This window comes from Lipotes vexillifer, unplaced genomic scaffold (genome assembly GCF_000442215.2).
Source record: "Lipotes vexillifer unplaced genomic scaffold, Lipotes_vexillifer_v1.1 scaffold29, whole genome shotgun sequence".
Classification (NCBI taxonomy): Eukaryota; Metazoa; Chordata; class Mammalia; order Artiodactyla; family Lipotidae; genus Lipotes; species Lipotes vexillifer.
In genome coordinates this window covers 1,118,380-1,137,084 of record NW_006776904.1, presented here as the reverse complement: position 1 = coordinate 1,137,084, position 18,705 = coordinate 1,118,380, and the positions used below count along the sequence as shown (strand labels likewise).

Genomic DNA, 18,705 nt, shown 5'->3' with positions numbered 1-18,705 from the left:
CTTCCGATCAATTAACCACTTAATTAGAGTAGATGACAATTGTCAATAGATATTTGGAAGTTTTATAGTAGATAATAAACAACTGACTATATTATGTTTAAATGAATATTCTAATGCCTAGAGTCTTTTTGTACTTTTTAATATTTTTGCTCTAATTCATAGTGTTATTTCTTATTCGTTAAGGAGCCACAACTAAAGATTCTAGCTTTTTCTATAGCTTTGGAAAATATTTCTTTAGAATTTTCAGCAGTTATGTCATTATCTCTGTGTTTTCATATTTAGAATCATAGGTGAAAAGGGGTCAGACATAATACATGTGACCTCAGTATTATGTTTTAGACTCTTATTTTCTAGTTTTGTTTTTAATTTTGGTGATCATTGCTTTGGGGGACTGGATTTTTTATTTATCATTTTTTTCCTCTTTGCCGGTAATAAGACATCTCCTATAAGATAAAGTGACTCCCTGATTTGCATTGCTTTATGTTTAAACTTTTGTACAGGTTTGCTGTATTAGTGGCTTCTTTAAGAACTGTAACAGAAGGGAATATAGGAAATTTGACTAGCATTTTGTAATTTAAGAAGCTGCAGTGAATGATTTTAGAGAAAATAACCTAGTGTGGGATTCGAAATCTGTTTTGCCACATTGGCTCTGAAATGTGTCCGTTTTCTTTTTTTTTTTTTCATGTAGATTATCTATTTTCTAATGTTTCTGCGCCTTTCTAACGTCCAGAAATCTTTCTCTACACAACTTCTTTTTTTAGCATTTCTTTAACATTTTACTTCAGGCCTGAAACTCCCACTCTCCCCCACCCCACTCCCGAAAAACACAGTGTCATATTTTTGCTTGTGCCTTTGAATTTATTCTTTTTGTGAAATCACATCCCTCTATGACATTTGCTATCACTTAAGAATAGAGTTAAATTATCTGTCCAAACTTGATTTATCCTCTTGGAAGCAATTGTCTGTAGTTTATACTTTGCATTCTGGCAAGTGGTGTCATTTTCCAAAGGCCGGTGAACAGTTCTTTACCTTTGTAAACAGAGTGTACTTTTGCTGTGTGCTGGGAGTAGGGCTTCTCCTTCCTCTTTAGGATGCCACTCCTGACTCCCTTCAAAAAAGGTGATTCTTAGATATACAGCATTTTCATACAGTAAGATTCTTTCCTACTACTGCAAACTCTTCCTAAAATGTTTTCCTCATTCTTTTTGAAACATGTATTATACAATATAATAGAAGCAGTTATAACTGTTTTGCCAACCCCCACTACACTTTCTCCTCTCAAGTAAAGATGAGATTACTGCAGTGGAAACTGAGATATTTCACCACGTTAGATAGTTCTCTAAATTGTTAATTTGAAGTGATGGTAGTTTTGAGTCAGCTGACTGTTTAAACTATTGTGCTTTTTTTCACATTATTTAGCGTTGAGATACCTTTGCTGATGATATAATTCTGTATATCTACATGGCAGATCTACTGTTTTCACTTTGAACAGCCACCAGTGAATTTTATAAGAATATGGATTCTATAAAATTTTTGTGATGATGGAGAAAATTTGTTCTATGCAGGTCTCTATAATTATGATGTTCCCTTGTTTACGTTTGTTTTGTGTAAGTAAAAATATAATAGGAGTAATCTTAGCCAACTATTTAAAAAATTATATTTAGTAAGGGATAGTATACTCTCAAATATATTTTACATCATGAAAGAATCTGTACTATTTACATTTAAGTTGATTTTTTAGGAAAAAGCTTTCAAGAGGAATATTCAGATGGAAATAAACTTTTGCCATATATAACAATAACTGTGAATTTTCCCTTTGGCTTATTAAACTTGAAATCTATTGCTAATGATTTTATTGTATTTAGGAACTACAACTGCAAAATGATTTTAATGTATTTAATAGTGAGATTAACCAGAGTGGGTAGAAAGTGACAAGTGCTCTTTTCATTGGGTAAGACGGGTCATATATTAGAGAAAATGGCCCAAATTAAATGTATAGGATGACAACTCATTAGAATTATATGTATAGGATGTATAGGATGACAACTCATTAGAATTATCTGTGATAATTTAATGCAGCTGCCTTCTTTGGCACATGGGGAGATAAGCCTGGAGTGAATTCCTTTAGGTTGACTTCTACAAGTCAGTGAATTTGTGGCAGAGCTAGGGCACAAACGTGGAATGATTGGCTCCTGGCTCAGTATCCTTCCAATTATCATATAATGGTGTTTAACCTAGGAAAGGGATTTGGAAATCATTTGGGGTATTCTAGTAAAGCCTTTGGCCCTCTGTGCTACTACGACCAAAGGGACAACATTTAGATTTAGTTAGATTATTTTCAGTAAAGGCTTTAGAAAACTTTAATCTATTTCTTTTCTATAAAAGCGTGCACAGCTCTCTCTGGAATATTGCAGAAATAAAAAGCACATTTACTTTGTATAAGCATGACTTATTTATCCTTATATTCCCAGCACTAGAACACATAACTTCTAATAAATAATAGTTCTAATAAATAAATTTAATGTCCAGTAAATAATGAATGTTGAACATTTGACATTAAAATGTCAAATTATAAGGGACATGATAGCAATTTCTCAAGAGATATGTTTTCACTGCTTAAATTGAACATTGTGCCAAATAAGGAGAGCAGAAATAGAAGAGCAGAAGAGCAAAAAGACCATTCATTATGTTATTTAAGTTTTCTATTCATTCCTTTTTTCAGGAGAGAGTGCTCTGGAAATGTTATCTTTTCAGATGTGAATTGATGCTCAATTTAGCAAGTAGTTTATTTCCTCGTGGAATAAATACATATTTCTTTGTTTCATTATTAGTATATTTCTGTTTAATAGATTGACAGTTTTGAAGAAAGGAAAAGCCCCTCCCTGGGATCTGATTGTGTTTAATTTTCTTAGTGTGGAAGTTTCTGTCTTGATCCCAAAAGGAGTTGGTGGCAGATTAAATGGTTTCCGTGGCCTAACTCCACTTATTTCATGTTTAACATCATACCTGTCTCTAAGAACTTGTCTAAAGAAGTTGCATTAGAACAAGAGGATGAAATAGATGCCCTCTTTAACAAGTTTTTCACTAAAGAGAAAACCATTTTCTGTGTTGTTTTTATTGTTTATCTTAAATTAGCTCGCATTAGTACCAAAACAGGAGAACAGTGAAATTGATATGCTAAACTCTTCATAGTAGAGATAGCATTAAATTGCCTTTTAAAATAGATAGGCATAATATAGTTTGTTGTTATTAAACTAACCAAAAATGTAATTTGATGTTCAATATCTTTTTTATTTTTTTAATGGAAAAAAAGAGGCACATAAATTCCTTCTGCTTTCTGTCATCACCACCACACGATTGTCCATTTTTTCTCTAACCTCCTTATTCACTGCCTCAGAAGAGTTACCCTTTCTTCAGTCTGAGTTGAGATCTCGTGGTGCCCCTTCTGTCAGTGATTCCCTACTTCTGTTCATTCTTTTTTTTAGTATTTTAATATAGTATTTAGAACATATTCTTAAAAAATACATATAACATGAAGCTTAATAGTAAAACACTTGGGCACCCACAACCCAACCTAAGAATCCAAATATCAACAGCTTGAAATATATTTGAGTGCCCCTCCCTGGTCTCATTCATGTACCCCCCATCCCTTAACACCTAATTTATTTGTGTCTACCCATCCTTTGTTCTCGTGCATGTGTGTGTGTGTGTGTGTGTGTGTGTGTGTGTGTGTGTATTAAAAACATAAATGGGAAAGACAAAATCTTTAGAAGAAAATAGGGAGTGTTTATCTTTTATTATTCTTTTATATCTATTTCTATAGAGTTCCCATTTAAAGATATTATTTATTCTTAAATAATATAGTTTCACCTATTTTTGAACTTTATAAATAATATCATGATTTTAGCCTTCAGTACCTTGCTTTTTCTCACTCATCATTATATGTTTAAGATTTATGCGTACTCTTGCAGTAGATGTAGTTGATTCATTTTCACTGCTGAATGTTATTCCATTCTGTGAATAAAAACAATTTACTTATTCTCCTATTGATGGACATTTGTGTTGTTTCCATTCTTTTGACATTATGAATGATGTTTACGTTCTTACATATGTCTCCTGATAAATATGTATAAGATTTTTCTGCTTGCAGAATATCCAGGCATAGGTTATAGAAATGTTCAAATTTTCAAGATAATGCCGAATTGTTTTCCAAAGGTGTTTTAATTTATGTATGCATTTCTGCTGTGTAAGAATTCATGCTGCCCAACAGCTTTGCTGACATTTGATACCAGCTAAACCTGGATATTTGCCATTCATTATGGTTTTTTCTTTTCTCAAATTGTTGTTGGGTTTCAGTGTTATTCTAGTCTCATAATATGAGTTGGAGTATTCGCTGCATTTCTATTCTTTGGAAGCATTTGTTTAAGATAGAAATGATCTGGGAGACTTCCCTGGTGTTCCAGTGGCTAAGAATCCGCCTTCCAATGCAGGGGACGTGGGTTCAATCCCTGGTAGGGGAACTAAGATCCCACATGCTGTGGGGCAACTAAGCCTGTGCACCACAACTAGAGAGCCTGTGTGCTGCAATGAAAGATCACGCCTGCCACAGCTAAGACCTTTTGCAGCCATAAATAAATAAATAAATACTTCAAAAAAAAATTTTAATAAGATTGAGATGATCTGTTCTTTGATATCAATTGGTTGAAGTATAGTTAATTTACACTATTACATTAGTTTTGGGTGTACAGCATAATGATTTAGTATTTTTAGAGATTATACACCATTAAAAGTTATTACAAAACAATGGCTATAATTCCCTGTGAAGTATAATATACTCTTGTTGCTTATCTATTTTATACATAGTAATTTGTACCTCTTAATTCCATACCCCTATCTTGCCCTTCCCCCCCTCCCCACTGGTAACCACTAGTTTGTTTTCTGTATCTATGAGTTTGTTTCTGTTTTGCTACATATAATCATTCATTTTATATTTTAACTTCCACAAATAATTGATAACATATAGTATTTGTCTTTTTTTGTCTGACTTATTTCACTAAGCATAATAATCTCTAGGTCCATCCATGTTGCTGCAAATGGCTGAATTTGTTTTTTTTATGGCTGAGTAATATGCCATTTTATATATGTATACATGTGTGCATGTGTGTATTTACACACATGTATATACACATATATCCACACACACACACACACACACACACACACACACACACACACACCACATCTTTATCCATTCATCTGTTAATGGACACTTGGGTTGCTTCTGTATCTTGGCTATTGTAAATAGTGCTACTGTGAACATTGGGGTGCATGTATATTTGAATTAGTGTTTTTGTTTTTTCTGGATATATACCCAGGAGTGGAATTTCTAGATCATATAGTAGTTCTATTTCTAGTTTTTTTTTGAGGAAACTCCATACTGTTTTCCACAGTGGCTGCACCAATTTACATTCTCACCAACAATGTAATGTGGTCCCTTTTCTCCACATTCTTGCCAACATTTGTTATTTGTGGTCTTTTTGGTGATAGCCATTCTGACAGATATGAGGTGCTATCTCATTGTAGTTTTGATTTGCATTTCTCTGTTGATTAGCAAGATTGAGCATCTTTTCGTGTGCCTGTTGGCCCTCTGTATGACTTTGGAAAAATGTCTATTCAAGTCTTCTGCCCATTTCTTTATCAGGTTATTTGGGTTTTTTGATATTGAGTTGTATCAGTTGTTTATTAACCCTTATTGGTCATATTATTTGGATATTAACTCCTTATTGGTCATATCATTTCCAAATACTTTCTACCATTCAGTAGGTTGTCTTTTTGTTTTGTTGATGGTTTCCTTTTCTGTGAAAAAGCTTTTAAGTTTGATCAGGTCCCATCTGTTTATTTTTGCTTTTATTTACTAATTCTTTTTTTTCCCTTAGGAGACAGATCCAAAAACATATTGCTACAATCTGTGTCAAAGAATGTTCTTTGTTCGCCTCTAAGGATTTTATGGTTTCAGTTTTTACATTCAGGTCTTTAATCCATTTTGAGTTCATTTTTGTATATGGTGTGAGGAAATGATCTAATCTCATTCTTTCAGATGTAGCTGTTTAGTTTTCCCAGCACCACTTATTGCTAGGACTTCCAAAATTGTGTTGAATAAAAGTGGTGAGAGTGGGCATCCTTGTCTTGTTCTTGAATTTAGAGGAAAGGCTTTCAGCTTTTTACCATTGTGTATGATGTTAGCTGTGGGTTTATCATAACTGACTTTTATTATGTTGAGATATGTTCCCTCTATGCCCACTTTGATGAGTTTTAATCATGAATGCATGTTGAATTTTGTCAAATGCTTTTTCTGTGTCTATTGAGATGATCATGTGATTTTTATCCTTTTGTTAATGAGGTGTATGACATTGATTTCTGAATATTGAACCATTCTTGCATCCCTGGAATAAATCCCTCTTGATCATGGTATATGACCCTTTTTATATATTGTTGGGATCAGTTTGCTAGTATTTTGTTGAGGATTTTTACATCTATATTTATGAAAGATATTGGCCTGTAATTTTCTTTTTTTTTTGTAGTGTCTTTGTCTGGTTTTGGTATCAGGGTAATACTGGCCTCGTAGAATCCATTTAGGATTGTTCCTTCATCTTCGGTTTTTTGGAATAGTTTGTGAAGAATTGGTATTAGTTCTTCTTTATATGTTTTGTAGAATTTCCCTGTGAAGCCATCCAATCAGTCCAGGGCTTTTGTTTGCTAGGAGTTTTTTAAATTACAAATTCTGTTTTGCTACTAGTGATTAGTCTGTTCAGATTGTCTGTTTCTTCTTTTTTTTTTTTTTTTTTTTTTTTGCAGTACACGGGCCTCTCACTGTTGTGGCCTCTCCTGTTGTGGAGCACAGGCTCCAGATGCACAGGCTCAGCGGCCATGGCTCAAAGGCCCAGCTGCTCCGCGTATGTGGGATCTTCCCGGACCGGGGCACGAACCCGTGTCCCCTGCATCGGCAGGCGGACTCTCAACCACTGCACCACCAGGGAAGCCCCACACTTTTTGTTTTTGATGTCACATTTTATATCTTCATTTTATGCCTTCACTGTTTATATAAAGTTATAGTTGCTTTTATAATTTTTTGTGTTTTAATCTTTTTTTTTTTTTTTTTTTTTTTTTTTTTGCCGTACGTGGACCCCCGTTGCGGAGCACAGGCTCCGGACGCGCAGGCTCAGCGGCCATGGCTCATGGGTCCAGCTGCTCCGCGGCATGCGGGATCCTCCTGGACCCGGGCATGAACCCGCGTCCCCTTGATCAGCAGGCGGACTCTCAACCACTGCGCCACCAGGGAAGCCCCTGTTTTAATCTTTGTACTAGCTTATTTAAGTGGTTGTTCCTCAGCTCTTACTGTATATTTGCTTGTCCTAGTGAGATTTTCCCTTTTCCATGGATTCTTACTTCCCTTCACTTGGAGAATACCCTTTAACACTTCTTTTAGAGCTGATTTAGCATGAACCCTTCTAGTTTTTGCTTGTCTGAGAAGGTTTTTTTTTGTTTTTTTTTTTTTGCGGTTTGTGGGCCTCTCACTGTTGTGGCCTCTCCCATTGCGGAGGCTCCGCGGCATGTGGGATCTTGCCGGACCGGGGCACAAACCCGTGTCCCCTGCATCAGCAGGCGGGCTCTCAACCACTGCGCCACCAGGGAAGCCCTGAGAAGTTTTTTTTTTAATCTCTTCTTCGTTCCTCAGTGATAATCTTGCTGGGTAGAGTATCCTAGGTTGCAATTTTTTCCCTTTTAGCACTTTAGGTATATCATGCCACTGTCTTCTGACCTGCAAAGTTTCTGCAGAAAAATCAGCTGATAGCCTTATGGGGATTCCCTTGTATATGAATCTCTGTTTTTCTCTTGCTGCCTTTAGAATTCTCTCTTTAACTTTTGCCATTTTAATTATGGTATGTTTTGGTATGGATCTGTTTGGTTTCATCTTATTTGGGACCCTCTGTGCCTCTTGTACATAGATATCTGCTTCTTTCTTCAGGATTGGGAAGTTTTCAGCCATAATCTCATCAAATACATTTTTGATCCTCTTCTTTCTCTTTTCTTCTTCTGGGACCCCTATAATGTGAAAGTTGATATGTTTAATGTTATCCCAGAGATCTCTTAAATTGCTCTCATTTTTAAAAATTTGTTTTTCTTTTTGCTGTTCTGACTGGATGATTGCCATTATTCTGTGCAGAAGACTGCATCACTTAGCCTGCTATTCATTCCTTCTAGTGTGTTTTTTATTTCACTTATTGAATGCTTCATTTCTGATTGGGTTTTTCTTGCTTTTTTCTAGTTCCTTGTTAAAATTCTCACTGTGTTAATCTATTCTTTTCCCTAATTCAGTTAACATTCTTATTACTAATGCTTTGATTTCTTTTTCTGTAAATTGTTCGTTTCTGTTTCATTATTTTTTCCTGGTTATTCTCTTGCTATTTCATTTGAGACCAGTTCCTCTGCCTTTTCATTTTACTTAACTTTCTCTGTCTCTATGAATTTTGGTGAAATAGTTACCTGTTGTGTCTTAAAGGGCTGTCCTTATGCGGGATCGTTCATGTACAGACTGCATATGCCCAGTGCCCAGTGGTTGGAGAGCTGGATTTGACGTGGATGCCAGTCATGTCTTTCCTCAGGGTATAATGGCCACTATCACCTTGGTAAGAGGTGGTGCTGGAGATGGAGGTGCCAGAGCTGTAGCCGGGTATGAGACGAGATTTCTCCTCTGCTCAGTGGCCATCACTGGCCTTTCAGGTGTGGGGTCTGATCCCAAGTTGGTGAAGCAGAAGCCCTGAAGGTCAGGCCTGCTCTGACTTTGTTCCCCTTAAGTGTGTGCTTTCTACTTTCCCAGCACCATGACCCTTGACCCAGAATGGGGGAGTGCTGAAGCAAATGGGACCTGTGTGCACTCTTGGCTTGTTTTGCTTGCAGACAGATTCTAAGCTGCACCGCCTTGCAGGTGCCAGCAGTTGTTTCTCCCCCTTCATTCAGACCCCAGCCAATCACACCCACAGCCTCTGCCACCATTGCCCTGTCGTGAAGCCACACCACAGGGCAGGTGGGGCCTTGTGGTCTCAGTGTGTATTGGGAGGTGAGCTGTAGGGGAGTGGCTTTCAGAGTTCTGGGCTGCTTCTGATGCACTGCCTGAGTATGTGCCAAGAGTGGCTTTTGCTGCTCTGCAACCGAGTTGCCTCTGAATCCACAGCTGAGCTTTCTCCTTTTCATGTGACCCCCTAGATCCAGTACCACTTGCAACATGGAGTAAGCAAGCCTGGAGCCTTTGCTTGGCTTCAGCTGGGATATGCACTGAGGCAGTCACAGGAAACCCTGCAGCCACTGGATGGTCCTCACTCTGTTCTCTCCTCATTGCCTCATGGGCAAACCAGCATGCACGCTTCTCTCAAATGGAGTCCAGGCTTCCCATACTCCTCCAGTTAGTCCCAGCAGTCCTCCAGCCAACCACGGGCCTGTCCCCCCTGTGTTGGACCCCAAGAGTGAGATGCCCAGTCTGTGGCTTGAACTGCTCACTCCCCAGGGCAGGTCTCCACCTATGTAATCTTTCTTTTCTTCTGTGTCCCCTTTCAGGGGCACAGGTCCCAACCTTATCATGTCTTTTCCCTTCCTACTTGATTCCTTGTGGATCTTATAGCCTTTCTTGTATGGGAGTCTTTCTGCCAGTTTCCAGTTCATCTTCAGTGAGAATTGTTTCACATGTAGATATACTTTTGATGTGTTCATTGAGGGGAAAGTGAGTTCCACGTACTCCTTTTTGGCCATCTTGGTTGATCCTTTAATTTTTAAAACTCACTTGTAAATTGGCTGGGCCTGGTATTTTCTTTCTGGGAAGGTTTTTTTAAAAGAGAGATTTATATGTGTTTTAGTTTTTTAGTATTTTTATTATAAGGAGTTATGAACACATCAAAAAGTAAACAGAATATTATAGTTAACTCCATGTATCCCTATACCCAGTTCCAACAACTGTCAACCCATGGGCTACCTGCCCCATCCTTACCCCTATTCCCTTCGCCCAAGGAAGGCTGGGGATGTTATAGTAAAGGAAATTTAAGACATTTGAGTATCTGCAGACTCTTTTTTAAAATATATAGCCCAAGACCATTATCATGCCTTAAAATAAACAGTTCCTTAATATCAAAGAGCCAGTTGGTTTCAAATTTGATGAATGTTATAAAAGGATTTAGTAATATATAAAAATATTCTGTATAAATAATATATTTTAAAATTTATTCATAAATTTATACATAAATTGTGAATGCACACAGATTGATTTATTTCTTCAAATTAGGATCCAGATACTGTCCAGATACTGTGATTGGTTTGAGATGCCTTTCCAAATGGATAGGTGTTAAAATCTTGTTAATGATTTCTGATTTGATTGGTTATTGATTTCTAACTTAATTTCATTGTGGTGATAGAATGTTATGAGTTATTTCCTTTGAAATGTACGAAGGTTTTCTTTATGACCTAATATACACTCAAGTTTTAAAATATTTCTTGTTTGCTTAAAAAGAATATGTAATTCTCTTATTATTGGTTGTAGAATTTTGAGTTAGTCTATTAAATTAAGCTTTTTAATCTTAATTTCTCTTTCTCTTTTCTCACAATTTTTTTTCCTTGGGGAGACCAGGATATGTGTTTTACAGGATTTTTTGTTTCAGTGAGCATCCACATGGTATAGTTTAACATATCATTCTCCTCTTTTGCATCTCTGTATTTCCATGAATTCATAGTTGGATTCAAACTGTTGGTTAGATTAAGACCTGAATTTCTTTTTCCAAGGCTGTTCATTGGTGATGATGTTTCCTTGATCATGAGGCTCATAGTCTTCTTTTCATAGTCTTCTTTTTTTGTGGTATTGGCAGCCATTGATGTTCAATGCCTAGATCCTTTAGTTTATTAAAGAATTTGAATTGATATGCAAATTGTTACTTATTTGGCCAGTGGAAGCCTTTTCCGGACCTTTTGGCACAACCCTAAAAGTTTTGGATGGCTTTCTTGATATTTGAATGGGAAGATGTTACAAGCTCACCATGTGTATTTCCAGCCCCAGACCTAGAATTGGCCATTTTTCCAAGGAACCTTGATTCCGTTTAGGAGGAAACAGTGTTTGAAGACAACAATCTGGGATGCTAGGAGTGTGCATTTCTACAGAATGCCTTCGTCATTATTTCTAAATGTTTCAGTGGACAGAACTAGAAATTTTATATTATGTGAGTGTGCATGTGAAATACCTCATGAGTTTAATCTGATACTTCTAATTCAAATTGAAGACCATAGGGTAACTTTTTCCCTTTCACGTCTTCCTTCTCAAGAATTCTGTTTTCTCAAGGATATGAGGGATAGGAGAATAAGAATAACCCATATTAATCATTTGCTGTCTTTTTCATCAAGTGATCTCTGAATAGCAATGCTAAAACTACCACTAACAGTATGATCACTGGAAATGAAAAGAATCTAGTGATTCACTTCACCTCATTGATTATAGGTGTTCTGGGGTTTTTTTATGTCAGTTTTGATAAATTACTTTTTTTATAGGAATTTGTCCATTTCTTCTAAATTTGCATAGTTACTGACAAAAGCATGTCCTGTGTCCATCTGTATCTTTTAAATCACTGCTGTCTATGTAGCCATGTTCTTTTTATTCTTAGTGTTATTTATGTGTACTTTCCTTTTCTTCTTGCTTTACGTTATCAGAACTTTGTTGATTTCACTTTAGTCTTTTCAAGGAACAACTTTTGGCTTTATTAATTTCTTAACTTCTCCCCTTCCTTCTCTTTTCTTTGGATGTATTCTGTTGTTCTCCTCCCACTCCCTGCCCCCCCAACTTCTTAGGTAGGTCACTTAGCTCATTATTCATTAGCCTTTCTTTTCTAACATAAGCATCCAAGGCATTTAATGTGTTGTTATCCATAGCAATTTGTTATAAACTCTAATTATGACAGGATTTATTTTTCTCTGATAGTTTTATGAACTTTAAAAAATTTTTTATTTTATTTTTATTTATTTATTTTTGGTTGCATTGGGTCTTTGTTGCTGCGTGTGGGCTTTCTCTAGTTGCATTGAGTGGGGGCTACTCTTCATTGCAGTGCATGGGCTTCTCTTGTTGCAGAGCATGGGCTCTAGGCGCACTGGCTCAGTAGTTGTGGCACATGGGCTCTAAAGCGCAGGCTCAGTAGTTGTGCACAGGCTTAGTTGCTCCGCGACACGTGGGATCTTCCTGGACCAGGGGTTGAACCCATGTCCTCTGCGTTGGCAGTGGATGCTTAACCACTGTGCCACCAGGGAAGTCCCCTTTTATGAACTTTTGATACCATGTTTTTGTTATCTTCCTAAGGTGACTCCCCTTCCACCCTTTTAGCAAAGCATTTTGTAGTCTTGGTTATTTCCCCTTATTTACTGTTTACATTACAACTTCATACATAGTATGGATATACCTAGTTTTGCATATTGGGTATGTTTCTGAATTTTTCTTTTCCTTCTTTCTTTTCCTGGTAGTTCTTTCACAAGTCCTCCTTATGTTGTTGAGTTTATTCCCCCCCTTTTTTTTAAAGTTAAGTTTATCAAGGTATAATTTACATACAGTAAAATTCCTTTTTTAGCCTACAATTTTGAGATTTGACAAACAGATATAGTCATACATCCTTCATCACAGTTAAGATACAGAATAGTTGCATCATCCCCAAAGATTTGCTCCTCACATTTGATAGTCACCCCTTCTACCGCTCTCTCTATGGTGCCCGTCTTCTCTGCATATTCAGACTAGTTGGTTTTTCTGTGACCTCAGCTCTCTGAGGAGTTTCAGAAAAGTTTTAATTTTGTAGATTATCTGGGCTTTGTTGTTGTTTAGGGTGGGAATGGTGCTCTTTCCAGTTGGACACGTTATTCTTCTTATCAAGTCTTTTGCATTAACACTACCATTTGAATATCTTTCTCCCACATATGTATTTTTTTAATACTCATGTATATCTTCATTGAAGTTTTATTTAGTGCTAAAATGGTATCTTTGTTCATTTTGTAATTTGTATTTGAAATCTTTTAAAGTTTAAAGAGTATCATTTTAACGGGTAAGTTTCAAGTTTATGAATTCTCTGAACTTCTCCCTACTTTCTAGTTCTGTTTTTCAAATTAAATATTAGTATATGTTATCCTGAGTTTTACTCTACTATTAGAGAATATGTTTTGTTAATATATAATCAAAGGAATGATAGAGAAATTTCATGTTAGAAAAGTATATAATTTTTTGATTTCCAGATTTATTATTCATTTGTACTTATTATTGTAGTGTACCTAGCTAATTTTAAGACCATGTGAAAATTCTTTGACGAATACATCTTTGTACTGAAGGAATTGATTTTTACTACCAAGAAATTATTCATATTGATAAGATTTGAAAACATTTCATCTGAGCTACTAACGTCTCTTGTTTTTTATAATGTGTTATTATAAATGGTTTGTGATACCTTATTTCTTAACAGATAGCCACAACTTATTGAATTGATTTTAAATGCTGTTGTATTATTTAAATAAATATCTATGTAATATTTCATCATGTTGGAAATAGTATTGCATATGCTAATCAATTTTACCTCCTCATCACTTTTCATGGACATTAATAGTGACTAAGTTTTTTTTTTTTTCTTTCTTTTTACCTTTCTAGGTTATTTTAGTGTCTGCCAATAAATTGACTCGTTATATAGAACCATGCCAGTTAACAGAAGATTTTGGTGGGAGTCTCACCTATGATCATATGGACTGGTTAAATAAGAGGCTGGTTGGTATATTACAATGAGAAACATGTTATTATATATAAATAAGACATATTTTGATAGCTTTTTAATTTTAATCAACTGAAAGGTAGATTGTTTACTACTTTTTACAAAACTAAAGAAATATAATGAATACCACATGGTAGCATAACGCTTGAAGGCATATACTCTGGAGCCAGACTCACAAATATTAGCTATTACTGTTGTCATTAATAGCAGTATTATAGTCAAAGTTGTAAATCTTTTGAGTTGAATAACAGCAGCATAATTTCCTGAGAGGTAATCTAGTTGATACACCATTTTTTTTTTTATACAGCAGGCTCTTATTAGTTATCTGTTTTATACATATTAGTGTATATATGTCAATCCCAATCTTGCAATTCATCCCACCACAACCCCGCCCCCTGCTTTCCCCCGTTGGTGTCCATACGTTTGTTCTCCACATCTGTGTCTCTATTTCTGCCTTGCAAACCAGTTCATCTGTACCATTTTTCTAGATTCCACATATATGCGTTAATATACAATATTTGTTTTTCTCTTTCTGACTTATTTCACTCTGTATGACAGTCTCCAGGTCCATCCACGTCTCTACAAATGACCCAGTTTCGTTCCTTTTCATGGCTGAGTAATACTCCATTGTATATATGTGCCACATCTTCTTTATCCATTCATCTGTTAATGAGCATTTAGGTTGCTTCCTTCTCCTGGCTATTGTAAATAGTGCTGCAGTGAACATTGTGGTACATGACTCTTTTTGAATTATAGTTTTCTCAGGGTATGTGCCCAGTAGTGGGATTGCTGGGTCATATGTTAATTCTGTTTTTAGTTTTTTAAGGAACCTCCATGCTGTTCTCCATAGTGGCTGTATCAATTTACATTCCCACCAACAGTGCCAGAGGGTTCCCTTTTCTCCACACCCTTTCCAGCATTTGTTATTTGTAGATGTTCTGATGATGCCCATTCTAACTGGTGTGAGATGATACCTCATTGTAGTTTTGATTCACATTTCTCTGATAATTAATGATGCTGAGCAGCTTTTCATGTGCCTCTTGGCCATCTGTGTATCTTCTTTGGAGAAACGTCTATTTAGGTCTTCTGTCCATTTTTTGATTGGTTGTTTGTTTTCTTAATATTGAGCTGTATGAGCTTTTTCTATATTTTGGAGATTAATCCTTTGTCCATTGATTTGTTTGTAAATATTTTCTACCATTCTGATGGTTGTCTTTTTATCTTGTTTATGGTTTCCTTTGCTCTACAAAAGCTTTTAAGTTTCATTAGGTCCCATTTGTTTATTTTTGTTTTTATTTCCATTACTCTAAGAGGTGGGTCAAGAAAGGTCTTGCTGTGGTTTATGTCAAAGAGTGTTCTTCCTATGTTTTCCTCTCTAAGAGTTTTATAGTGGCCAGTCTTACATTTAGGTCTTTGATCCATTTTGAGTTTATTTTTGTATATGGTGTTAGGGAGTGTTCTAATTTCATTATTTGACATATAGCTGTCCAGTTTTCCCAGCACCACTTATTGAAGAGTCTGTCTTTTCTCCATTGTATATCCTTGCCTCCTTTGTCATAGATTAGTTGGCCATAGGTGCATGGGTTTATTTCTGGGCTTTCTATCCTGTTCCATTGATCTGTATTTCTTTTTTTGTGCCAGTACCATATTGTCTTGATTACTGTAGCTTTGTAGTATAGTCTGAAGTCAGCGAGTCTGATTCCTCCAGCTCTGTTTTTTTCCTTCAGGATTGCTTTGGCTATTCAGGGTCTTTTGTGTCTCCTTACAGATTTTAAGATTTTTTTGTCCTAGTTCTGTAAAAAAATGCCATTGGTAATTTGATAGGGATTGCATTCAATCTGTAGATTGCTTTAGGTAGTATAGTCATTTTCACAGTATTCATTCTTCCAATCCAAGAACATGGTATATCTCTCCATCTATCTGTGTTATCTTTGATTTCTTTCATCAGTGTCTTATAGTTTTCTGAGTACAGGTCTTTTACCTCCTTGGTTTATTCCTAGGTATTTTATTCTTTCTGTTGCAGTGGTGAATGGGATTGTTTCCTTAATTTCTCTTTCTGATCTTTCATTGTTAGTGTATAGGAATGCAAGAAATTTCTGTGCATTAATTTTGTATCCTGCAACTTTACCAAATTCATTGATTAGCTCTAGAAGTTTTCTGGTGGCATCTTTAGGATTCTCTATATATAGTATCATATCATCTGCAGACAGTGACAGTTTTGCTTCATCTTTTCCAATTTGTATTCCTGTTATTTCTTTTTCTTCTCTGCTGTGGCTAGGACTTCCAAAACTATGTTGAATAATAGTGGTGAGAGTGGACATCCTTGTCTTGTTCCTGATCTTAGAGGAAATGGTTTCATTTTTTCACCATTGAGAATGCTGTTTGCTGTGGGTTTGTCATATGTGGCCTTTATTATGCTGCCCACTTTCTGGAGAGTTTTTTTTATCATAAATGGGTGTTGAATTTTGTCAGAAGCTTTTTCTGCATCTGTTGAGATGATCATATGGTTTTTATTCTTCGGTTTTTTAATATGGTATATCACATTGATTGATTTGCATATATTGAAGAATCCTTGCATCCCTGGGATAAATCCCACTTGGTCATGGTGTTTGATCCTTTAAAGTGTTGTTGGATACTGTTTGCTAGTATTTTGTTGAGGATTTTTGCATCTATATTCATCAGTGATATTGGTCTGTAGTTTTCTTTTTTTGTAGTATCTTTGTCTGGTTTTGGTATCAGGGTGATGGTGACCTCATAGAATGAATTTGGGAGTGTTCCTTCCTCTGCAATTTTCTGGAAGAGTTTGAGAAGGATGGGTGTTAGCTCTTCTCTATAAACGTTTGATAGAATTCACCTGTGAAGCCATCTGGTCTTGGACTTTTGTTTGTTGGAAGATTTTTCATCACTGTTTCAATTTCATTACATGTGATTGGTCTGTTCATATTTTCTATTTCTTCCTGGTTTTGTCTTGGAAGTTTCTACCTTTGTAAGAATCTGTCCATTTCTTCCATGTTGTCCATTTTACTGGCATAGAGTTGCTTGTAGTAGTCTCTTATGATGTTTTGTATTTCTGAGGTGTCTGTTGCAACTTCGCCTTTTTCATTTTAATATTATTGGTTTGAATCCTCTCCCTCTTTTTCTTGATGAGTCTGGCTAAAGGTTTATCAGTTTTGTTTATTTTCTCAAAGGACCAGGTTTTAGTTGATCTTTGCTATTGTTTCCTTCATTTCTTTTTCATTTATTTCTGCTCTCATCTTTATGGTTTCTTTCCTTCTACTAACTTTGGGTTTTGTTTGTTCTTCTCTAGTTCATTTAGGTGTAAGGTTAGATTGTTTATTTGAGATATTTCTTGTTTCTTGAGGTAGGATTGTATTGCTATGAATTTCTCTTTCTAAAAGAAAGAGAAATTCAGCACCACCAAACCAGATCTATCCCATAGGTTTTGGATCATCATGTTTTTGTTGTCGTTTGTCTCTAGGTATTTTTTTATTTCTTCTTTGATTTCGTCAGTGATCTCTTGGTTACTTAGTAAGGTATTGTTTAGCCTCCATATGTTGTATTTTTTACTTTTTTTCCCCTGTAATTTATTTCTAATCTCATAGCATTGTGGTCAGAAAAGATGCTTGGGTATGATTTCAATTTTCTTAAATTTACCGAGGCTTGATTTGTGATCCAAGATGTGATCTATCATTAATGTTCTTGGGCACTTGAGAAGAAAGTGTAATCTGCTGTTTTCAGATAGAATGTCCTATAAATATCAATTAAATCTATCTGGTCTATTGTGTCATTTAAAACTTTTGTTTCCTTATTAATTTTCTGTCTGGATGATCTGTCCACTGGTGTAAGTGAGGTGTTAAAGTCCCCCACTATTACTGTGTTACTGTCGATTTCCTCTTTTATAGCTGTTAGCATTTTCCTTATGTATTGTTATGCTCCTGTGTTGGGTGCATGTATATTTAGAATTGTTATAACTTCTTGGATTGATCCCTTTATCATTTTATAGTGCCCTTCCTTGTCTCTTGTAAGATTCTTTATTTTAAAGTCGATTTTATCTGAGTATTGCTATTCCAGCTTTCTTTTGATTTCCATTTGCATGGAATATCTTTTTCCGTCCCCTCACTTTCTGTCTGTATGTGTCCCTAGATCTAAAGTGGGTCTCTTGTAGACAACGTATATATGTGTCTTGTTTTTAAGTATCCATTCAGTGAGCCTGTGTCTTTTGGTTGGAACTTTTAATCCATTCACATTTAAGGTAAGTATTGATATGTATGTTCCTGTTACCATTTTCTTAATTGTTTTGGGTTTGTCTTTGTAGGTCCTTTTCTTCTCTTTTGTTTCCCACTTAGAGAAGTTCCTTTAGCATCTGTTGTAGATCTGGTTTGGTGGTGCTGAATTCTCTTAGTTTTTGCTTGTCTATAAAGCTTTTGATGTCTCCATTGAATCTGAATGAGATCCTTGCTGGGTAGAGTAATCTTGGTTGTAGGTTCTTACCTTTCATCACTTTAAATATATCATGCCACTCCCTTCTGGCTTGTAGAGTTTCTGCTGAGAATCAGCTGTTAACCTTATGGGAGTTCCCTTATATGTTATTTTTCCCTTGTTGCTTTTTTTTTTCTTTTTAAACATCTTTATTGGGGTACAGTTGCTTTACAATGGTGTGTTAGTCTCTGCTTTATAACAAAGTGAATCAGTTATACATATACGTATGTTCCCATATCTCTCCCCTTGTTGCTTTTAATAATTCTTCTGTGTCTTTAATTTTTGTCAATTTGATTAATGTGTGTGTTGGCGTGTTTCTCCTTGGGTTTATCCTGCCTGAGACTCTCTGCACTTCCTGGACTTGGGTGGCTATTTCCTTTCCCATATTAGGGAATTTTTTTTTTTT

The 18,705-nt window shown here is 35.8% G+C and overlaps 1 protein-coding gene across 1 annotated transcript in view; it reads left to right on the top strand.

Annotated features, from left to right (window-relative positions):
- Nucleotides 1–18,705, top strand: part of SESTD1 (SEC14 and spectrin domain containing 1) — an 88,698-nt gene that overhangs the window by 30,489 nt on the left and 39,504 nt on the right. Inside the window, exon 5 of the mRNA XM_007450728.1 lies at nt 13,703–13,816. Coding sequence (XP_007450790.1) covers nt 13,703–13,816 — 114 coding nt within the window. The remainder of the gene's footprint in view (nt 1–13,702; nt 13,817–18,705) is intronic.